The sequence below is a fragment of the Rattus norvegicus genome, chromosome 4 (genome assembly GCF_036323735.1).
Source record: "Rattus norvegicus strain BN/NHsdMcwi chromosome 4, GRCr8, whole genome shotgun sequence".
NCBI classification, from domain to species: domain Eukaryota; kingdom Metazoa; phylum Chordata; class Mammalia; order Rodentia; family Muridae; genus Rattus; species Rattus norvegicus.
The window spans coordinates 57,677,394-57,701,806 of NC_086022.1; the positions used below are offsets into that span (position 1 = coordinate 57,677,394).

Genomic DNA, 24,413 nt, shown 5'->3' on the forward strand with positions numbered 1-24,413 from the left:
CTTCCCGGTTGCTGCCGCCGCGGAGAGGACTTAGGCAGTACCCCACAAGCAAACTTGAGCCTTGGAACCACAGGTAGGACCAACTTTTCCCCTGCAAGAAACCTGCCTGGTGAACTCAAGACACAGGCCCACAGGAACAGCTGAAGACCTGTAGAGAGGAAAAACTACACGCCCAAAAGCAGAACACTCTGTCCCCATAACTGGCTGAAAGAAAACAGGGAAACAGGTCTACAGCACTCCTGACACACAGGCTTATAGAACAGTCTAGCCACGGTCAGAAATAGCAGAACAAAGTAACACTAGAGATAATCTGATGGCAAGCGCAGGAACCCAAGCAACAGAAACCAAGACTACATGGCATCATCGGAGCCCAATTCTCCCACCAAAGCAAACATGGAATATCCAAACACACCAGAAAAGCAAGATCTAGTTTCAAAATCATATTTGATCATGATGCTGGAGGACTTCAAGAAAGACATAAAGAACTCCCTTAGAGAACAAGTAGAAGCCTACAGAGAGGAATCGCAAAAATCCCTGAAAGAATTCCAGGAAAACACAATCAAACAGTTGAAGGAATTAAAAATGGAAATAGAAGCAATCAAGAAAGAACACATGGAAACAACCCTGGACATAGAAAATCAAAAGAAAAGACAAGGAGCTGTAGATACAAGCTTTACCAACAGAATACAAGAGATGGAAGAGAGAATCTCAGGAGCAGAAGTTTCCATAGAAATCATTGACTCAACTGTCAAAGATAATGTAAAGCAGAAAAAGCTACTGGTCCAAAACATACAGGAAATCCAGGACTCAATGAGAAGATCAAACCTAAGGATAATAGGTATAGAAGAGAGTGAAGACTCCCAGCTCAAAGGACCAGTAAATATCTTCAACAAAATCATAGAAGAAAACTTCCCTAACCTAAAAAAAGAGATACCCATAGGCATACAAGAAGCCTACAGAACTCCAAATAGATTGGACCAGAAAAGAAACACCTCCTGTCACATAATTGTCAAAACACCAAACGCACAAAATAAAGAAAGAATATTAAAAGCAGTAAGGGAAAAAGGTCAAGTAACATATAAAGGCAGACCTATCAGAATCACACCAGACTTTTCGCCAGAAACTATGAAGGCCAGAAGATCCTGGACAGATGTCATACAGACCCTAAGAGAACACAAATGCCAGCCCAGGTTACTGTATCCTGCAAAACTCTCAATTAACATAGATGGAGAAACCAAGATATTCCATGACAAAACCAAATTTACACAATATCTTTCTACAAATCCAGCACTACAAAGGATAATAAAGGGTAAAGCCCAACATAAGGAGGCAAGCTATACCCTAGAAGAAGCAAGAAACTAATCATCTTGGCAACAAAACAAAGAGAAGAAAAGCACACAAACATAACCTCACATCCAAATATGAATATAACAGGAAGCAATAATCACTATTCCTTAATATCTCTCAACATCAATGGCCTCAACTCCCCAATAAAAAGACATAGATTAACAAACTGGATACGCAATGAGGACGCCGACCCTGCATTCTGCTGCCTACAGGAAACACACCTCAGAGACAAAGACAGACACTACCTCAGAGTGAAAGACTGGAAAACAACTTTCCAAGCAAATGCTCAGAAGAAGCAAGGTGGAGTAGCCATTCTAATATCGAATAAAATCAATTTTCAATTAAAAGTCATCAAAAAAGATAAGGAAGGACACTTCATAGTCATCAAAGGAAAAATCCACCAAGATGAACTCTCAATCCTCATCTTCGGTTGGTTTATATACAAGTGTGCAATTTCTAGGCTGGAAAGTAAAATGATGCTATCTGGTGCTGGATAGAGGAGCCTTATTTTTTATTATGGCAGCTTGCTATTTTTGTAACATGGTGATTTGGTTGAACACAATAAAGTACAGTAGTAACTGATCTCCCCTTCTTCCTGGATGAGTGAGGAGATGATTAAATGTTGATGTCAGCATCCTTGAGCATATTCAGATGAGCTTCTGCTTCTGTTGAAAAGGATGCTGTGTTTGATTGGGGTCCGAAGCTTTGAAGCACTACTTGGCATCTCCTTCCTTGGAGGTCTCACTGTTTAAACATAACAGATTTGATAGCTTGTTGGTAAGGTGAGGTCCAGCTTGTCTCCACTAGGTCATCTTCATGTGAATCCGGTGGTTATACGGTTTTGTTCTAGGGATATTTCATTTTTTTAATAACGGTTTTAGCTGACATTCATGGAGAGAATGAATCCTTAGAACTGTGCCACTAGTGAAAGGAAATCCTGTCTAGAGTATGTTTCTTTACAAAGCTGAGTCACACCATCCTTTGGGCCCTCTGCTGGAAAAGTAGAATCAAGTCTCAAATAATGCCTTTTAAATTGTATCCTCTAGTATTATAGATGTAGGACAGTACTGTATCATACCTCTGTGGATGTAAAATAGCTTGTACCTGCTTTATGATACGTAGTAGTGACCATGCTTTATCAGAGCTGTTTTTAATGATGTTGCTCAGAATGTTTTCTTTCCAGATGATGATTGAGAAGCTAATTTTAAAAAAAAATGGTGCCAGGTACCACAAGAGTAACAGAACTGTGCTGTTTTCTCGGGTTTTGTTTTTTTACTTTTTTTTTTTTTTTAATGGAGTGTGCTGGATGTCGCTACAGTTTTGTTCAGATGACTGCAGAACCTGGAAAAGCTGTTGCTGCTGTTGATGCATAACACACTGCTATTATTGGTCTTTTTATATAAATATAAATATATATATACAGACATATAATTTGAATTTTTTGAAATTTTAGCTGTGCTGTCAACTTTGGAAAAAAGTATCCCCGTTTACTGTGTTGAGTTGGCACTGTACAGAAATTAACAGCCATATTGGTCTAGAAATGTTGAACTTAAGTTTTTTCCATTTGTACAGGGGTAACACACTGTATTAAATATGTAAGGTCTTATCTACGTGGGTTTGATTACAAAAACTAATAAAGTATTCTCTAAATTTAAAAAAAAGAGAAAAAAAAAGAAATGTTCAACATCTTTAGTCATAAGGGAAATGCAAATCAAAACAACCCTGAGATTTCACCTCACACCAGTGAGAATGGCTAAGTCCAAAAACTCAGGTGACAGCAAATGCTGGCGAGGATGCGGAGAAAGAGGAACACTCCTCCATTGTTGGTGGGGTTGCAGACTGGTACAACCATTCTGGAAATCAGCCTGGAGGTTCCTCAGAAAATTGGACATTGAACTGTCTGAGGATCCAGCTATACCTCTCTTGGGCATATACCCAAAAGATGCCCCAATGTATAAAAAAGACACGTGCTCCACTATGTTCATCGCAGCCTTATTTATAATAGCCAGAAGCTGGAAAGAACCCAGATGCCCTTCAACAGAGGAATGGATACAGAAAATGTGGTACATCTACACAATGGAATATTACTCAGCTATCAAAAACAATGACTTTATGAAATTCATAGGCAAATGAATGGAACTGGAAAATATCATCCTGAGTGAGGTAACCCAATCACAGAAAAACACACATGGTATGCACTCATTGATAAGTGGCTATTAGCCCAAATGCTTGAATTACCCTAGATGCCTAGAACACATGAAACTCAAGAAGGATGATCAAAATGTGAATGCTTCACTCCTTCTTTAAAAGGGGAACAAGAATACCCTTGGCAGGGAATAGAGAGGCAAGGATTAAAACAGAGACAGAAGGAACACCCATTCAGAGCCTGCCCCACATGTGGCCCATACATATACAGCCACCCAATTAGACAAGATGGATGAAGCAAAGAAGTGCAGGCAGACAGGAGCTGGATGTAGATCTCTCCTGAGAGACACAGCCAGAATACAGCAAATACAGAGGTGAATGCCAGCAGCAAACCACTGAACTGAGAACAGGACCCCCGTTGAAGGAATTAGAGAAAGAACTGGAAGAGCTTGAAGGGGCTTGAGACCTCATATGAACAACAATGCCAAGCAACCAGAGCTTCCAGGGACTAAGCCACTACCTAAAGACTATACATGGACTGACCCTGGACTCTGACCTCATACGTAGCAATGAATATCCTAGTAAGATCACAAGTGGAAGGGGAAGCCCTTGGTTCTGCTAAGACTGAACCCCCAGTGAACTAGATTTTTGGGGGGAGGGAGGCAATGGGGGGAGGATGGGGAGGGGAACACCCATAAAGAAGGGGAGGGGGAGGGGTTAGGGGAGGTTGGCCCGGAAACCGGGAAAGGGAATAACACTCGAAATGTAAATAAGAAATACTCAAGTTAATAAAAAAAAATTTTTTTTAAAAAAACGAATAAAAAAATTTAAAAAAAAGAAGTCAATGTCCACAAGATCTAAAAAACATGCAGTGTGGTTGAGAGTAGCCAAGAAAGTCTCCTAATAGCTGTGTTATATTTTATGTAGTGGACATAGCTGAAAAGTTATATGTAAATCAAGTAACATTTAAGCCATTGTTTTGAATAGAGATATAATAGTGTTCAAACATAAATACTAATAAATTCTTCCTAAAGCAAACAATATCTAGATATCTGAATTTGTATACATTTTGATTTGGTTGGAAGTGAAGTATAACTTTAACAAACTGCCAGTAATTCCTAGAAATAAACCATGGTAATGCCAATGCTAACCCCATGGTAACTCCATTGTTAACCCATGGGTTATTTGAACTTTTTGAGGTTTAAATTATTAGTTGAATGTGGAAATCAATTAAACAAACCACTTAAAATATGATGTATCTGAACATATTATATATAGGTACACACACACACACACACAGATACACACAAACTTATATGCACACACACAAAAAAAAAGAGGAGCAGCTTTTTCTCAAGCAAAGTTGCTTCAAAACAAAAGACTGTGCGATGGAATCGACCTTGCAAACCCCATTGTCTATTTATTGACGAACAAGATTTGCACAAAATGCTCCCTCCTGCAGAGTTTATTGAGAATGCTCATTTATCCATCCATCCTAACTAGATGAGCCTACATTTGGCAGATTTATTGTTCACTGTTAACAGTTAATAAAAAACCATTGTGTGCGATAAATAACTCACAGGACACATGGCTTTAGCCGTTGGTAGAACTGAGTCTCTACAAGGAAACTATGTCTTCAAAAACATTGTAAAGTAGACCAAGACTTGCAGAAGAATGAGACAGCTTTCTGTATTTCATTGACTTAACATGAAGATCAATTTTAGTCATTTATAACTAGCACAAACACACATGTGGAGAAATTCACACACAAATAATTTTTGCTAACATTTCACTTGATTGCTTTGAAAGGATACACCACAGGCTATCTGAGCCCTATTCTTCAAGAAAGGAAAATTAACAATCCAGGTAAAGCTAACTGGCCAAATAGAGGAAAGAGAAATTGTGTCTGACACTGTCCTCTTGTAACCCATGTGTCTTTGTGGACATTAATGTGAGTTACTCCAGTAGCAATGTGTCACCTTTAACCTAGAAAGCTCAATCTTTACTCCAAGTAAGACATACTTTTAGTGTTTTGAGAAATTGATTTCCTCCCCTTCAAAAGGGATGAGAAATGTTCCAGGGAAAGAAAACTACTTGAGCTTTTCATAAACAAACAAATTTCAGTTCTAGGCGTCTCGGTTAAAGTTTCCAAAAGACCCCTGATTTTGATGATTCTTCATATCCCCATCTTCACCGAATTTTTCAAAGATTCAGAATCCTAGATATGTCATTTATACCTTTGAACCTAAGGGAACTCTGCTACTTCACAACTACACATCATCTAAACCTATTAACTTGCCATAGAGGTCACCTAGACAACCACTCTGCATAATATTGGCGCGGGCACGGGCGTGTGTGTGTGTGTGTGTGTGTGTGTGTGTGTGTGTGTGTGTGTGTGTGCATGCACACGAGTGTGTACATAGTGGTGTTTCTGTAAAGTTCAAAGCATTAAAAATTTGATTCTATGACTTTCAAGATTACCTCCAATCCCAACATATCTGACAGATGTTGAGTCACTGTCACTCCACTTGGTAAAAACAGAAAAAAAAAAGAAAGAAAGAAAGAAAATTGTACTTATTCACAGGCCCTAAAGTTAAAAACTCTCCTTGGAAGGTATGAGAACAGTGGCAAAGCTGGAGCTCCCCTCAGACTGAGAACCTCCCTCCAGTGGAGGCTCGGTGGTGAATAGGCATTTCCTGTTTCCAGGAACGACCTGGCTCTGACTCCCTCTCTAGCTCTCCTCTTAATTAAGGGGCTGAGTTTTCTCATTTGCTTCAGAGATTTGATAAGAGTAACCCAGATGGAACAACACCTCTTGCCTCCAGGATCACGAGGAGTTAAGTTTGACACATGGATTTCTGTGTATCGCGTTCTGTGGGTCACGTGTTGTGCTGCAGGGCTACAAATGGCCCCAGATTCGCTTGCTTCCACTCAGCTAATCTTAGCATTGCCTTAAGAAAATTAATATTTTTTTCAAAAATGAAAGCATGTCTCAATCTCTAATGTAATAATTTGTTAATCATTCCTTTGATGACTGAGACAGTAGTTCACGTTGGTCCTGGCATGTGAACGTAAGAAGTAATCCACACTAAAGCGGCCATTTTCCTTCCCAGGAGCAGCCGCCATTATCTCCTAATTACGGTCACTCTGAAGTGCAAGCTGAAGGTTGCACATAAATCACAACAGTCTGAATGGAGGCAACACAACGAGAAGCTGAAATTGTTTAATTTGCATTCTTGTGCTTCAGATCTGGCTGGAAGGTGGGGTGAGTATCTACACACACCCTTTGCTGGGTGACTTTCGAATGAGATCAACTTTTTTTCAAATCTAGTAAAATATTTAGGATAATGTCTCTCTGTGCCAGCGCAATGACAGTATTAAGGTCATCTACCACACTCACTGCCCTCTTCTGGCTAAAATTGACCTTGTCCCCAACATGTCCATCAAGGGGTATCCAGGGAAGCTCTAGTGTGTGCAGGCAACTGTCTCTCTGGAGATGCTCTGGAATCCTTTTGTTTAAAGGACAGAGAACGATCCACTCCATCAAATAAAATCTCAAAATAATTGTCTAATGAGATGAGAACCAAGCAGAGACAGGCAAGACTCCGCTTTATCAAAAGAAAGCCTCCCCTCTTGCCTTTAGGTGGCTTCAGCAACCTAGGAATCAAAGGTGACAACCAAGTGCCGACAGCAAGTCTCACCTGCCTTTTCTCACTAAAGAAACCCAACAACATAACGTAGAATTAGTGTTATCACTGTCTTAGAGATAAGTTCATTCTGTGACTAAAAATAGCATAAATAAACTTTGACCATCTCAGATAAGAATCTATGTCTCCTTCAGCCAATTCTTCAAATCCTTGTGTGCTTTTTTTTGGGGGGAGGGGGGAACCAGACTACAAAAAAATGTAAGAAAACAAGTATGGGATGATAGGAACAGTAATTAATATATACAGAGAAGATTCCATAATGGAGGAAATCATCATGAGGATTTTCCTCATTTCTAATAGTAGATTTGTCTTAACCACAGTCACTGAGTTAGGAACTCAAAAAAAATTTTCTTTTGGGGGGCGGGGAGGTTTGTTTGCTTGTTTTGGCTATTTTATTTATTTACATTTCAAATGTTATTTCTCTTCCCAGTGTCCCCTCCACAAACTCTTTATTCCTTCCCCGTTCCCCCTGCCTCTGTGAGGGTGCTCTCCCATTTGCCTACTCACTCCCACCTCAGTGCCCTAGCATTCCCCTAGGCTGGGTCATCTAGCCTCCACAGGACCAAGGGGCTGCCCTCTCATTGATGCCAGATGAGGCCGTCCAATGCTACATATGCAGCTGGAGCCATAGGTCCCTCCATGTGTACTCTTTGGTTGGTGATTTAGTCCCTGGGAGCTTTGGGGTGTCCGGTTGGTTGATATTGAAAACAAGTGAGGAGAAAGGAGAAGGCTGGGGTGGCTGGTCTGCACTGTAGCCATGAACCGCATAACAGCATGAGGCAGGAATCAGAAGTCCAAGGAAGAGCCCTCGAGCCTATAGGTGGGGGAGGATCCTGAAGGACTCCGGCTCTGGCTCTGAGCCTTGCCTCTGCAAGAGAGCAAGCACCCATCCCTAGTGGCACCATTTACAACTACCTAGGATCCCTTGAAGGTTCCCAGAGATGGAGAGTGAGAGACCTGTGGCTGCCAGTTCTCATCAAGTCCTTCCACAGCCTGGAGATTCTTCTAATGTCTTGCTAAAGTGTCTCCCATGCTCCCTGGGGCCTCTTTGTACTTCTTCAAAATGCCTTAGACACAAGAGGCATCTGTGAGACACTGAGAGCAATCTCCTCATTTGATGCAGTGTCATCAATCTGAAAACAGCCATTAAACCACCGCTTAGCATTCCCGTCTCTGAATGAAGTGGATTCATGCAGAGGCTGTGCTGCCTCTTGGGGAACGTTACAGAGAGGATTCCAGTGAGACCTAGGCTGAGCTAGATTGTCCCCCAAGACATCTTCCCAGGCCAGAAAGCCTTTGAGTCAATCCCTTTCATCCTTTTTTTTTTTTAAGTTTTCCATCGCTTTGTTCATTTTTGCCACTCTGTCACCAGTCCAACGTAAGATCTGTATGCATAGGACTAGTTTTTCATAATATAAAATGAAGCCTCATTAATTCAGGTTCAGTTGGAAAAGCTAGTCCCAATGAGTAAGAAATCAGAGTGAAAAGTATTTTCAATTTAAAAAATCATGTCTATTTCAAAAGACTACATAATGGAATTAATAAATAAGATGAGAAAGTTAATAAAAATGGTGAGTTACAATAACTTTATTTTCATGGTACTTTTTACTTTCAAAGTGTTTTCACATATATTATTTTATATTGGCAACTTTAGTCAATATTATAAAGTGTACAGATAATAGATTACCAAACCTAAATCAAAATGTCTTGATTTCTTCCCTGGCAAATTTGAACTATTAACTCAATAAGAATTATATGTAATTATATTTCCAGTCTGCATCACAGTGTTCTGAATTAATGAGGTTCTGCTCTATTCGAGTTACAATAAGCCTGACAACTTTATGGCCATCTTATCTCCTAGAGTGTCACTCCCTTCTACACATTAGCGATAAATACTGTTTCTTCACACGGGAATTTTTGTCATAACAGAGCATCCCACCTTGAAGAAGTTTCACCAAGTAAATTATTTCACATGTTCCTCAGGTAAAGAGGAAGTGTTCTGCTTGATAAATGTGCTATGGTTGTCTAAAGGTACTTGCTATGACTTAAAGTGAGCCTCCCTGAGGAGGCTAGCGCATGGTGACAAGGACCAAATGCTTCACAGAACTTACCAACATTCTCTTTGGAAGGACACAATCAGGATTAATGCATTTAATCATAACTGAAGGAACTAAAGTGTCACTGGTAGAAACACAAGCCCAGAATGCCCTACGTGAGGAATCTGGCAACATATTGCTTATGGGTATCTTCATCGCCACTCTCTTCTTTAACCCACAATTGGAGTCACCAAGATTGCCGATTCTTTCACAACGGTTGAAAAGGCAACGTCTTTACCTACCTTAAATAGTCTTAAAATGTTAGCCACCATGATGGACACAGAGCTTGCTGCAGCACCTATGACGCCAGAAATCTTGTCGGGCTTGGTGAATATGGGCGGATCTCCATTAGCACACTTCACATCAGACGCATCTTTCTCTATCAGTGCCTGCACGAAGGTCAGTGACTGCTCCAAAGCGTAGGTGTCCCTGGAACACGTGTCAAGGATCCGGACCCCCAGAGTGATATTGGAGAGAAGATCAGGGTCTTTGTTAATCTGGTCGATTGCATAAAGCATGGCCTCAAGTCTGTGGATCCCCTTTTCCTTCTTCAGCTCCCCACAAGGCACCCCTCTTTCTCCCTTGGCATGAACAGGAAAAAGACCCCCCAAAATGATGTCCCCATCCACCCGGATGGAATGGGCATACTCTTGGCTGTGAGTTCTTTGCATCATTGTGAGGATCCAGTAGAACTTGGCAGTCAAGAGGAAGAAGCAAGGGCAAGAGGCTAAGCGCTTTCCCTCGCATACCATTTTCTCCACGGGGGGTATTGCAGTCAGCGACCAGAAGTTTATTCTTGCCACAGAAGAAGGGGTAGCACCTTCTGGAGGCTACCATCAGGGCCCATGGGGGAAGGCTTTGGGGATTTCAGCGAGTTTTCTTGATTTGAAATTCACAGTGAACTTCCTAGAGACCCCCTCCGTTCAAGTTTATTCCCACGTAAAGCTGGCTCGCAAATAAATTAGAAGAACATCTGAGGTTCTGATGTTGGGATGAGGTCAACAATGTGCGTCCTTGAATTCAGCCCTGTAGCAGAATTATTCCTGGGGAGAAGATGAAGGAAAGGGGAGGGAATTCAGTTCAGTAAGGCTGTATTTTTCATATGCTTAAGCCCTGTCTGAACCAACTCTTTTTTTATTTCTCCTATTCACTAAGAACTAACTCTTCTGTGGTCCCCTGTGATTCTGAGCACCTGGCTGCACTCCGTCTAAGCAGGGAGATTGATGACATGTTTAGAGCAAGAGAAACAGAAAAGTAGCAGCAGCTTGCTTACTTCTTCCAAGCCAGAACATATTTATATTTATCATTTTATTTCAATACGTCTTATTTCCAGGAAGGTAAAATTCCTGTGGTTGATGACATTATTTCTCCTCAAACCTGCTTTACTTTTTTTTACAGCTCCTTCAATTTAGCATTTAAATCTCGTCCATGAGATAATGAAAGGTTACTTTCTGTGAAGTATTCGACAAAACAAGCCAGTGTCTGTTAATGACTATTTGTTTTTAGTTACCCGGATTTCCCAGTGGGAAACAGTGACTATTCAATCACAGAGTAGGAAGGAAGGAGGAAAGAAGAAAGGAGAGAGGAGAGGAAGGGAGAGACAAGCTACCAGAAGATATGAAAATACCTTGTAGCTTGAAGAAACATTTACATAGAACATCAGCTACCTCATATCAGTTATCCTATTGTTCTCTGGTAATAAAACAAAGACTCAAAAATTAACCACACAGAGGGGGTTACGAGTGAAGATCTGCCCATTACTATAGTCAGAGTTCCTAATTAATCTGTCCGGGTGAAAGCAATGGGCACACTTGCAATTCTGAAGCGAACACATCTTGATCTGGGAATCACCAGGAACCCATCAGAGCTGGAACTCCTTAATTATGTCTGACTCGGTGCAGAAAACAGTCATTTTGTCAAGACTAGAAATAACCCAGAGTGAAAGCATCCACGGGCAATGGAGAGGAAACTTCATTCTGAGGACATTGTCCTCAAATTCCACGAGACGCTTACAGAACCATTCTCAAGAAGCTTAACTGCAGGAGAACTGACTTAGCATAGGGAATCGGAGGCTTAAAATGCACATATATTGAAGAGAATAAGCAGCAACAATGTATTCTGGCAGGACGCTTAATCTAATGTTCATTTTCTAACCTATTTACACTTGGACCTGAAATCTGAAATCTGGACCGTTTCCCTCCACCCCAGCCAACCAACATCTGCTTGCATTTCCCATTTCCCATTCACTCGTTCAAGTTCCAGTTCATAAAATTCTCCTTCCATCTTCTTTGTCCTGAGAAAAAGGATGGTGCCTCCCTGGGGGACAACTGAACATATGCTCAAGCACCTTCAGAGAAACTTGCGCTGTTTTTCACTTCTGGGTTTGAAAAGAGGCTCTTAGGGGACCGGGGCCTGCCCCGACTTCCTACCTACGCACTGGGAGCCCCAGCCAAGCGCTGGCCCCTCTGCTCAGCCCTACCCAGACTTTCTTGTCCCCTGGTTCATGCTATACCTTGATTCCCTCGACGCTGCTCCCAATATGTAGTCCTTTCCTGACTTTCTCAATATGAGTCACCTGACAACTGCTTTCCCCTCAGAGTCCATAACGGTCTGACCTGAAGTAGTCCCCCAAAGGAAACACCTGTATTTCTGGATGAAACTGAATGTACAATCAATTACTGGTGAGGACAGTTAGGACTGTGTTTTACGGTCTCACTAGGAAGAGTAGTAGCATTGTGGTAAAATGGCATTAACTCTGACCACTAATTTGGATTTTGAGACCAAGCATCCACTAGCTAACCCTCAAATAAATGGGCAAATGAAGGAGAATTTCAAGGCCAGGGTCTGTGCTTCAAAACCTTTTTTCACTAGAACCAGCCATCTCGAAGACTGTGACACATCTAAGAGAATAAACAGTTTTCAGCTACAAACAGGGACTTTATCTAAAAGTCACGTTTCCACATTGACTCATGAGGCATTAAGTTAGTTCCATTGTGAATTGTCCTAGAAATAATAAAAAAAAATAGTTTCTATTTGAACTATTGGTATTTGCATTAATGTTCAGTCTCTTTAGCATGTCATGGGTCTGTTCAAAGCTCTAATCTAAAGAAAGGCTGGGGTTATGGAAAGAAACGAGACAAGAATATTTGGGTTAACAGACAAAGGCAGTGAAATGGAAAACGAGAGGTTCCACCTGGACTATCCTTTATGGACAGCTTGCTGGATTTTGACTCAGGAATCCTCTGCAGCATGGAATTAATTGCACACAAGCTCTCTAACCCTTGGTTTTCTTATCCCCAAGGGGAGACAGAACCTGCCAAGAGGCACATACTACAAAACTGTGTATCTATATGTATGCATGGTACACAATCAGCAGCCATGCTTCAACCTGGCTTGTTCTTCTTTCTCTACTGAAGCACCTGTCTTCACTATTTGCCCCAGTGAGGAAGAGATCACTAAATTCTGTCTACTGAAAAGTAAAATCAGATAAGATATTTAAATACCGCAGTAATTTCGGAGTCTGATCCATTGCCTTGAAAAATCATAGACCTGACAGGTTCAGTTTCCCTTTTTAAATTCTAAGGAAACTTTATATATGAAAGTATGTGGAGGAATAAATGACTGCTAACTTTTTATGTTTCGCGGCATAATCTTATATCGCTTAATCCAGCTCTCCTAGAATTCTTGTGGACTTTAATCCAAACTCATCGCTGGAATCAATATTTTCAAAGAATTAGTGACCTTTCTGAACTATAGATCCAAACAGCTTTGCCTCATGTGCTGTGTTCGAATTTGAAGAAAAATAGCTCTGAGTCTCAGAGCAGAGAGCTGGAAGCCCAAGCTGACCAACTCCTTGGCTTGTTTCTCCTCCTCCTCTTCTTCTGCCTCCTCCTCCTCTTCTTCTTCCTCCTCCTCTTCCTCCTCCTCCTCCTCCTCCTCCTCCTTCATCTTTTAGTTTTTGAGACAGGGTTTCCCTATGTAACCTTGGCTATACTAGAACTCCCTCTGTAGACCAGACTGGCTCCAAACTCAGAGATATGCCTGCCTCTCTGCCTCTGCCTCTGCCTCTGCCTCTGCCTCTGCCTCTGCCTCTGCCTCTGCCTCTGCCTCTGCCTCTGCCTCTGCCTCTGCCTCTCTGCCTCTCTGCCTCTCTGCCCCTCTCTGCCCCTCTCTGCCCCTCTCTGCCCCTCTCTGCCCCTCTCTGCCCCTCTCTGCCCCTCTCTGCCCCTCTCTGCCCCTCTCTGCCCCTCTCTGCCCCTCTGCCTCTGCCTCCTAAGTGCTGAGTCCTGTTCTGTGGAAATGCTGAGGTCATCCAACTCATCCAACTCACCTTCCTTTGTCCCTTCTAAGTGCTGGACCACTGACACTGACCTTTACAAGCAAATCCCCTGGCTGAGTTACAGGCCTGTGGCAAAAGGCCATGTTTTATTTTCTATGTATATTCCCTATGTTTTAGATCTTTGCACATAACATTATGTCTTATCATTAACTCTGTTGAAGTGGGAGGTGGGGGGGAATAGCTCAGACAAAATGGGTTCAGCCCTTAGCCCAGACATAGTAAGCAGCAACACCCCCAAAATCATCAAACCCCTAAGGTGGACCCTGTCCTTTGGGACAAGCCTAGCAGTGCAGAACCAGCTGGGACAGTGCAGTAAGGGAGGAGCCCAACTACTCCTCATCAATCGCTTATCTTTTCAATGGTCAGCTCAAGAAACAGAGTGGCCAGAAAACCATAGGTTATTTCTATAAGGGACTTTTCTGAATCCCTAAAGGGTTGAGAAATAAGAATATTTTCAAACTTCCAAACTTCGAATCTGCTATCCTGGCCAGCTGTTGCCAATTGAACAAGACCATCAGCACCTAAGGGGTCCATCAAGATCACCCTCCTGCCTTCCTCAGCATGTAACACTGACAGAGATGTGCTTCTACTTGCTAGTCTGTGAAACGGTGTGGTGACCCTACCAGCGCTCAGGTGTCTTCCAGCTCCCTACTCTGAGACTTAGGTACTCAATAATAAGGGGCGATAGGATTATAACTCAAAAAGGAGCCCAAGGCTTCGTCAACTGAGCACAATAACTGGTTTTGTCTGCAAGCAAGTAACACCCAACCCCATCAGCGAGAGAAGGTTCTAAAAGCTCATTTACAGTAGCAGGGAAGATATTAAGGAAATCGGATCCAAAAGATGCTCAACTGCTAAACTAGATAAATTAGACAGTGGCTATTTGCATAACAAAGGAATCCACCACAGGTTTTTCTTTAAATACCTAAACTCCGTGCGTTTTAAAAAACAGTCTGATGGATCAGAATCCAATTTACATCCTTCTTTGTAGATAACACAGCTATTGCATACAAAGACCACATTTAAGGAAGCAATAGGCCACGTTTATAATATGTATCACATTAGAAGACAGAGTGAAACTTACTGAATGAGGACAGTGTGCGGGGGGGGGGGGGGGGGGGTGGAGGGGACCTCACACACAATGTATCATTTCCTGCTACATTTCACCTATAGGGTCCATGTCACACTCTCATCTAAAGTCTCAGGCCAGAGTCCACATGCAGGACCACAGTCACATTCTGTCCCCTGTCCCAAAGCCTCTGGCTATGAGACTCTAACCTGACTGTGTGAGGTGTTAGTAGGATGCCTGGGGTCCCAGAGGAGCCTGGGGCTAGTCTTTGGATAAGTTACCTACACTGTTCTGTTTGGGGGGAGGGGGTTGGTTGGTTGTCTCCCCTCCCCCTCCCTCCCAGAAATGTGAAGTGTGAACTGATTTCTGCCCACCTGCTAGGTTGTTACATCCAATGTCACAATGTACACAATAGTACTTTTTAAATTGTTAAATGGTAAAAGAATGGGCAGGGATAGCATTGGTCTAATAACTAGTCCCACAACTAAAACATTTTAGCCATAGATCATACTTACAGCATGCTTACAACACTTTCCCATGAGCAGCATAGAGGGTCAGACCTTAGCAACAGGCATGTATCCAAGAATTAACTTGGGAAAGTCCAGACCATAAAGGAGAGCTCAAAGGAAACTTGGAAGGCACAAAGGGAAGCCAATGTAACTTCAGTATCTGACCCTAAGCCACAGACGCTCACAGCACCCAATGGGCCATTCTTAAGATACAAGACAGTCTTCTGTGGTAAGAACAAGAAAACTTCTTAAGTGGTAAGCAAATGTAAGCACTTTTAGCATTGAGGCTCATTACCACGGAAAACCTAGCCAGCAGATTTGGATCTGAATACATTATCTTACCTGGAAAAGTAGTTAGAAATCGGCAATACATGTGTTCAGTCACCTCTATGTAATCATCTGGGGCTTTCCCTCCATCTTCCCATTTCTCCTCATCTGCTCCCTGCCCTGTACAGAGGTGGCTCCTTCTGCCCAGAGGACCTAGATGTCCTGTGGTCAAGGGCCTCTAGGCCATGCTTCTCTTAGCCTTGGTTCTCCCCAGGGAGTAAGTAAATTTTCATCTACAGGTGTCAAAACCTGATGATCTCCCTCCAACTAGAGCATTTGCGTTTCTAAAATGATTCCTGAGAGAAGCCATAACATCTTACCACCATTGGTAAGACTGGGGTACAACCAAAGAGAGAAAAGAGACCACCTTCTTTCCACTGTGCCCCTCAGCTCATCCCAGCAGTGATGGGCCCAGATGAGACCACACTATGTTCAACATCCTTCTTGGCAGTGGGGTGTGCCTGCTCCAACTTGCCAGAGCACGGAGAACTTACAAATCAAAGAAACTGTAAGTGGAAGGGAAGAGAAGAAGTATCGGGAGGGAGGGGGAAGAGGGGAGAAGAAGGGAGGGAGGGAGGCAGGGAGGGAGGGAGGGAGAAGGAGGAAGGGAGAAACTGAAACCCAAATTCCTAACTGAAAAAGTAAAGCTCCCTTGAAATAAAAATAAAAATAGGATACAACTGACTGCCAGGCTTGCAACCTCTCCTAGCACAGCACGGAGTGATCACTCCTACTAGGTAAACCCAGTATGAGAGTCTGGTGATACCCAATCAGGCCCTGTTCTAAAAGCAGAAACAATTTCCTGAACCTTTCAAAACCAGCCTATTCAACAGGCACTGGGATGTGGCGAGATTTTTGCTGTAGATCTAAGCAAAAGATAAATCTTTGTGTCATCTTATTCTAAGATACTGAGACAGCACTCACTGACTAAAGCAGGGTCCTCTCCATGTGTCCCACTGGGAGGAGACCTTGAGAAAGAAACTTAGAGGGAAAAGCATCATTGCGGCCACAAGCATTGCCTGTGTAGTATTCAGTGCGTCATGCCCTAAAGACAATGGAACATTCTTACACAAAGATTGGCGCTTGATACTGCCAATGTGAATGTCAGCCGGGCTGTTTGCTGCATAAATACCAATTAAACAAGCCCGGAAGCAGCTTCAACCTGCCCAGCCAAGTCTGAAAAGAGCCCATCACTTCAGACCTCTAACTTTACCCTGCACTCCTCCAGTTCAGCTCAGCTGGGCTTAGTCTTTTCCCTCTTCCCCTTAGATCTGAATGGTTAGAACTGTTCAATCAGCCATAACTTTCCTGCGGGGGAGGGGGAACGGAGGGAGGGGCACACAACAGGGCAGATCTGGCCAGCACAAACCAAATAGAATGAACTGAGCCTACCAGACGGTATTTCCCTGTATTCTTAGTATCTTCCTTATTCTGAGACAATGTCCCCTAGAAATCTCCCCCTCCCAAATTGTCTCCACATCCCTTATTTAAGAGCAGATAGTCTCTTTATCGAGGATGTCGTACAACCTGTAGTTGACTCTGAGATAGGAAAATTGCATTAGAAAATCACTTCCCTGGTGAATGGGGCTCTTTGCAAAATTATCAAGCCATGTATTTGCAAGACCCAGAGAAGGCATTTTATGCAGCTGAGATTGTCTTCTATCTAGATTTTTCACAAGCAAGTGACCAAGGTAAACTCAAGTGGTTCCTGTAGCCATTTGCAATTCTTGACAAACAGTTTTATAACGGAAAATGGAAATTACAGTCAAGTGTAATAAGCTGTTTATCCAAGATCTACCTGCTGGTGGCTCTTTCTCTCTTTACATTTTTCTTTCAAGCAAAATACAAGCTATCGTCGTCGGAATGCATTTGTCCGGATAGTAATTTCTCTGACAAATACCTTCACCGCAAACCCTGTCTTCAATTCTTCCACTGGTGGGATTAATGGCCAAGATCCTAGGATGTTCATGAGATCCCACTGTCCGGTCTATGGGACAAGATCAACCCCAATTGACTAATAAGATATTCCCTTCAGGGGTGGAACTCCCTGGGGGTGGGGGAGGACTGAAGGGCTTGGGTTTCAGCAATTCACACACCGCCACTATCCTGGGCACACAGACATCCTATGAAGCCAGGCTCCTCAATTTGGGTTAGAAGCAATTCCTTAGGGAAGCTCGGGGGTGCCTTCTTGCGCAACGGGTGACTCGCAACGGGTGACTCGCACGCGCCTCTGCATTTCATTTGCACCAAAGAAGCGTGTCAGACAACTGGGGGTGGGGGGATGCTGGGGGAAGCATGATTCTGTTATATTTTTCAACAACTGTATGAACCTCCAGGGACCTCGGAGCCGTTCCAGTAGATGGACTCACCCCGGCCTCGTGGCTAAGAGGTCTCCCTCTAAAATCTCAGGCAATAGCCACTCGCCCCATCCGGGATCCCTCTTCTCTCACTCCCCTCCTCCATCTATCTCCCTTTTCCCTACCAGTTCCTTGGACCATCCATATAAGCCCAACTCGGGGTAGAGCCTAGGGCCTTTGGGAAGGACCAGGTTACTCTAGCTTTTCCGGGGCTCCCCGGCACCGCCCCAGTCCCCCCTTCACCCCCATCCCCCTTGCGCCCTGGACTTCAGTCTCCTGCGCGCACCAGTCCGAGAGCGCCTCCGCCCCCGCCACACCTGCTGGTCGCAGGCACCCACACCCCTCTCTGGTCTGCCTGACACGGGGCCACTCTGACCGTGAGTGCTGCCGAGGAGCTGCAGGGAGCGTCTGCCTTGGCTTCGGAAACTCTAGATCCTTGAGTCCTCTCCTTTTCCCCCCACCCCCAACAGGACTCGGAACTCCAGCGTTTTTCCCAGAGCAGGGGGTGGGGGGGAGGGAACAAGGAAATCCCAACCTAGCGGAGCTAACTCGGAGACTGCAAACTCAAGGCAGAGTGTGCGCTGCACCGGGATGCGGGTCTCGGGGACCCCTTATATCACCAGGCTTTCCTGCGACACTCCCCCCGAATCTTTCCCCAGATCCTTGTTAGACATCCATCTAGCCAGAGTTCAGAAAAGCGGGGGTTACCCCAACTCATTCCGGAAGCCGCTAACTTCAGAAATCCCTCCCTTTAGATTCGCATAACCAAGGTACCTGGGCTTCTTGGCCGAGCAAGTCCAGATTCCGCCACGGCAGGTCCAGGAGGTCACTCAAGCCAGGCAATCCCAGGCAGAGCGATTTAAAATCCTGCCGCCGCACGCCCTGTTAGAGCATCCTAGGAGCGCCTGCCCACTCCCGTCACCCTTCAATCTCCCATTCACCGTCTAAACTTTTGGGGGAATCACATCTCCAAAGCTTGGGAATTCCGAGCTAAGCTTCCTCTATTCCGCACCTCTTCACTGGAATGTAATCATGGGAAGACAAGAGGGGTGGCCGCCTTGTTATTTGCAACGTAAAATCAACAGACACCCAATCAAGCTCCAGTGCCCGGCCAGCCCCTCGCCCCCTGGTGCCCACTCTCCCTCTCTTCCCATCCGCGTCTCTCCACCCGCCAGTTCTTTCCCCAGACTCGGTTGTGCAAAGCCATCTACTTGTACCCAGAAAAGGCAAACCCTTAAAGTAATCTGAGGAGAAAGCATACACCTGGCTGTCAGCTCCATGGTTTGGGAGGAGAAAAAGAGAAACGGTAATAAAAACCGGGAGACCCTACTTTTGCAGCCAGCTCAGGGTTGGGGGAGAGTTGAAAGGTGGGGGCTTTTTTTTTTTTTTTTGCTCTGCTTCTGCACTTGCTTTCCTCCCCTGTGCCTGCTGCTCGGCGGGGTGTCTTACCCTGCTCCCCGCAGAGGGCGAGGTGAGGAAGCCCGCGGGGGGCCCGCAGCTCCATACCAGCGCTGCCTCCGCCTTGGCCACCGCGAGGCAAGCACCACGGCCGCACTTGTGGCTGGTCTCCGGGCTGAGGGGGCTGAGCTGGCCCAGCCACCCGCGAGTCTCTTCCATGTGAATAACAAATACTCCCACCGGCGGCCGCGATTGGTCTGCGCCCGGCGCCTCCGCCCGCGGCCATTCACCCGACGCGGCGCGGGGAGCCGGGGGCCGGGATAGTGCTCTGGATCGCCAATCGCTTCTCACCGACCAGTCACCCCGGGAAGCAAAAAGGAGGGATCCCCCAGGGGCAGAGACCCAGACGTGACTAGGGATAGGGACACCCCAGTGGCAGGACCCCTTCACATGTAAGTCTGAATCAACTCCGAGTTCTGTTTCTGTTTTTGTTTTGTTTTTATTATATCAGCCCCACCTGCCCCTCCCCGGACAAAAAACGGGGGGTTGCGAAGCTAGGGAGAGGAGGGGGAAGGCGAGGAGAAGTAGGAGAACCGCGGCCACGGCGCAGCGAGCTCCCGACCCATGCGGGGGAAAATGCCGCCGGCGCCGACCTGAAGCAAGGGGGCAGAGCTCTTGAGAACCCAGGACCCCTTTCCTCCCTATGAGCACAACTCCGTGGAGGGTGGCCGTTAAAAAGACGTGACAGATGACAAGTGTCCTAACACTTGCTTTCTTTTCGGTGGTGCTCAAAGTAGCGCCCGCCAGCCGCGTGCTTCCCCGTAAAGTTTGCCTCCCGCTAGCGGCTGTTCCGCCCTAGGTTCTGCCCTGTGGCTCGGACACCTTAGGGTGCCAGGGAACGCCTGCTACCGCGCGCCCCTGGAGCTGGAGGAAGAGTACAACCCCACTGCGGGCACTGGGGACCAGGCAACCGAGGCGACTGTTGTTTTGTGGAGAGGATTCAAAGAGCCCAGATCAAGGCACGAAATTCCCGAAGAGCTCCCTAACCCGAAGACCTCATCATTACCCCCCCATCCAGCGACTGTAAACCCGCTGGGTTCCAAGAGTATAGCCCAGACCCCTTTCCGCTGACTACCACCTAGGTACTTCCACTGGGCCCTCGTCGCGCGGAAAGAAGGCGGGAACCCCTTGCCGCACCACCCTGCACCAGAGGTGCTCTGGCCGGCCTGGCTTTGGGTTGGTGAGAAAGTTCCATCTAGAGGTGGCCGTGCGCAACTGCAGCCCAAGACCAGAGCCCAGAAAAGAGGTGTATTGGGGAGAAGTAGGAGCTTGTAAGCAAGAAAAGAGAAGGGTGGAGAATCTCAGTAGCTACAGAGATTTTTCAACTTCATAAGCATCATGAATTTTATACGCTTCGTCACAAGTAATTGTCTGAATTCCAGTGTACAGGTTATAAACCTTTGTCCCGTTCAGGTTTCTTTCCAATCAACTCTAAAATGATCAAAAGTATTGATCTCTCTCTACAGGGGAAGAAAGAAGTCTTGATTTAGAGATATGCTTGGAAAGTGCTAAGCCTGGAAATCGGAACTGAAAATCCCATAGTTGATTACCTCCCCGGTGCTCTGGTTTTTCCCAGGGCTGGCTTTAAACTGTGACATTTTCAGTGAGAAGGCAACAATCTCCTCCCTGGTTTCCTAAAACCACCCGACCCTCTTAGCAAAGAGTCAGCTGATTTGCAGAATCGAGTCCTCCTCCCTGTTCACTCAGCCCATTGCTTATCATCATTCTTCTATAGCTGAGGGGAGGGAAGAGGATTTGGAGGGATATGCCAGTAGCACACATCTTTTTTTAAGGTGGAGAGAAATAGGAACCAGTGCAGACATGGGACTGGCTCAGAGGTTGCACCCGTGCTGTGGAGTTGAGGGTTTCCCTTGGAGGTAGTTTTAGCAACCAAGCCCAGAGGTCACCAATCTGGAGTCTGAGCTCACCTAGACTGATAACCTCTGTCTGAGCGGGGATGTCCTGGGTAGTGTGCGAACTTGACAGACTCCTATCTAGGCTCTTTCTGATGTGTGTCTTAGTACGTTTAGATGGGAGCAGAAGGCAGGTCAAGGCTGAAAGAACTGAAAACCAGAGCAGCTGAACACATTCTGGTCTTCAGGGTCTGGACCAGAATCCCTGCAGCGTTAATGCCTAGTGTTAGCCAAGAGGGCAATGCTCTAGTGGGCCCATTTCCATAATGAGGACAACATAGCTGGCTGTGGCTTTGGACGGTTTGACAAGGCCCAGTAAGCTGCTAGGGAGAGAAGTGGCTAACGAGCTGCTTGTCTTCTCTTCCTATTGATCATCACCTGCAGAGAATATGTCTTCCAGGCCTATTGCTGCCCTTTCTGATGCCGCCCTCTGAGAAATAAATAGGCCTGGTCTCTCTTAGGGACAGTATTCTGATGCTCAACCTTGTGTCACTCTTAACTATTGACGCACACTATGGAATCATTATCACTCATTCCCCACGTGAAATCTGATCAATAGGGAACAGGATCTTTCTACATAAAGTATTTCCAATGACTTTACCCAGAAGCCCCTGAACAACTGACTCGGGCTCAGGCATAGACTGTAGCCTGCCGGGAGTGATGTCAGAGGAGAGAGGGTGCTACAGAGACGGCTCGCAAGATGGACAACATTCTTACAGAGGAACCACCTCTTATCTGAACCTGGTTTATCAAGCCCTGTCCTGGTCTCTGCTTCCCTTTTGCTACAGTGTAAATCAAGAGAGTATGATGAGTGCTCAGACAGCCCAGCCCTGACAAGCCTGTCATTCTGGAATCATCCACTTCGTCTCTTCTTGGAATTCCATTTCCTCCATTATGAAAATAGTCTTTGCAAAGTGTCTGACCTCATCATCTATCTACCGCAAATATTTATGCAAATCAAACATATTTCCTGGTAGTTAATCCTCCAAGAAGATTTGAATATAATCTTCTCATTTTCAGTTGATTTAAAATGTGAGAAACTGTCCATGTGTTGGAAAATGAAAAAAGAAAAAAAAAAACAATACCATATGCTTGGGGGCCATTTAACCCAAGCTGTGAGATATAGTCCACATGTGGAGATTTATGCTGCATTCCTGGTTTGGGGCAATCATTAAATCTGGAAGTCTACTCAGCCAAGAGGAATTGCAACCCAAATTGTAGAAATAAAGACAGTAGTTTCCTGTGCTGGGCTTCTGGAAGCATCTGTGAGTGTATCGTGTGGGTGTTGCTCAGTTGATTAAAGTTCTGGCTGCTGGAGACAAGATCAGACATGTTAGACTGATGATCACAGAGTCAGTGAGGTTCATGGGTGCGCTGTGCTCCTCCCTTCCACAGTTAGTGTATATGGCGTGGAGTGTCGAGAGACATTATGGCCAAGACAAGTTATAAAATTATAAAAGAAAGCATTTAATCTGTGGCTTGCCTACAGCTTCAGAGGGTTACTCCATGATCATCATAGCAGGAAACATGGCAGAAGGCTGGCAAGCATGGCACTGGAGAAGAAGCAGAGAGCTTACAACTGATTCAGAAGAAGGAGAGAGAGAGAGAGAGAGAGAGAGAGAGAGAGAGAGAGAGAGAGAGAGAGAGAGAGCCTGGTGTGAGCTTTTAAAACCTCCAAGCCCAGCCCAAGTGACACACCTCCTCCAAGGAGGCTTACCTCCTAATCCTTCCTAAAATAATTCCATCAAGGAAAGACCAAACACTCAAATATATGAGCCTATGGAGGTATCATAGGCTCATATCATTCAAACCATCACATGGCGCCACAGGGGAGATGTCCAGAGAAGGTGCATATAAAGAGCAAGGTGTGTCTGCGTCTCTGTCATCTTCGATTTTTCCCAGAAACACAACCTAAGCTGAAAATATAGTTAAATAAGAGGAGGGAGGAGGAGGAGGAGGGGGAGGAGGAGGAGGAGGAGGAAGAGGAAGAGGAAGAGGAAGAGGAAGAGGAAGGGAGGGAGGGGAGGGGAGGGGGACTCCCAATTGTCAGGAAGAGGAGAGGACTCAAGAGAGTTACCAAGCCAGGTACTACTATGAGCACCTGAAGCTTGTCTCAAGTCTTCCCCCAGTGGAGAATTTTGCAAACCAGTGTAAAATGTTTGCCACAGAGCTGTTCCAGTAAATACCTGACAGAAGTAGAACGTCCACACCCTACACCCATCTGTTGTTGTCCAATATGATGCTAATTCTCCTATAATTTCAGCCTGTCACAAGGTTGGTAAAATAGACCCCAAAGCTCAGGTAAACTCCCTTTTGGGGGAGGGGCAGTTAGTGGGAAGGTGGAATGTAAGTCTCGAAATATTGGCCAGTCTGTAAACCTATCTCGGCAAGTTCCATAAAGCACATCGTCACCAACGTGCTGTCTCTTCACAAATGATCCAAGCACCCACTTGCCCTCAGGGTTACAGGGACAGCAGGTATAAAACACAGGTTCATAGGCCATGCTATAGAGTCATCCAAACGAAGTTTGCTGATATAGGACTTAAGAACCTGCCCATTTTTTAAATATGCAGTGAGTCTGATGGTATACTTTTAAATTAAAATCCCAGGGCATTTGGGAAATTATTCTCCTCCACACAGTCCACAGTCAGTACATTGCCCAAGAAAGTGGGCCTTAGGAGCAGGAAGCCCCAGGAATGGGTTTCCATCCTGCCCAAACCTGTTGGGAATGCCACAAGGACACCAACCTACGCAATGATAACTTACGTGCGAAGGACCTAGGTCAGACTCCTGTAAGCTCCCTGATCTCTGTGAGCCCACTTGAGTCCTAGTCAGTTGACTCTGGGGGCTGTGTTCTTGTAGTACCTTTGACCCCTCTGGCTCCTCCAATCCTTCCTCCCCTCTCCCCCACAAGACTCACGGATATAGCTTCAAGTCTGTAGTGTGTTTACACTACAGTATCTATAGAGGCCATGTAACCAGAGAGGGACCAGTGGAGAGAGTTTTAAGGGATGAGTGAAGGTGGGACAAAGGTAAAATGGACATATGAAGTGAGGGTACTAGGGATACCAAGGGTTAAACAGGGAAGACGGTTATAGGTATAGAGGAGATGCGAGAAAGGAAAAGAAAAATCCTTATGGAAACCT

At 45.0% G+C, this 24,413-nt stretch overlaps 1 protein-coding gene across 5 annotated transcripts in view; it reads right to left on the bottom strand.

Annotated features, from left to right (window-relative positions):
• The window catches only part of Grm8 (glutamate metabotropic receptor 8), a 925,705-nt gene extending 906,147 nt beyond the window's left edge, over positions 1 to 19,558 (bottom strand). Inside the window, exons 1-2 of one of the 5 annotated variants that reach the window (XM_017592855.3) lie at positions 19,346 to 19,558; positions 9,538 to 10,338 (exon numbers count right to left, since the gene is read on the bottom strand). In XM_017592855.3, coding sequence (XP_017448344.1) covers positions 9,538 to 10,047 — 510 coding nt within the window. In that variant the 5' untranslated portion in view covers positions 10,048 to 10,338; positions 19,346 to 19,558. 5 annotated transcript variants of the gene reach the window in all.
• Positions 19,559 to 24,413: the final 4,855 nt, after the last annotated feature.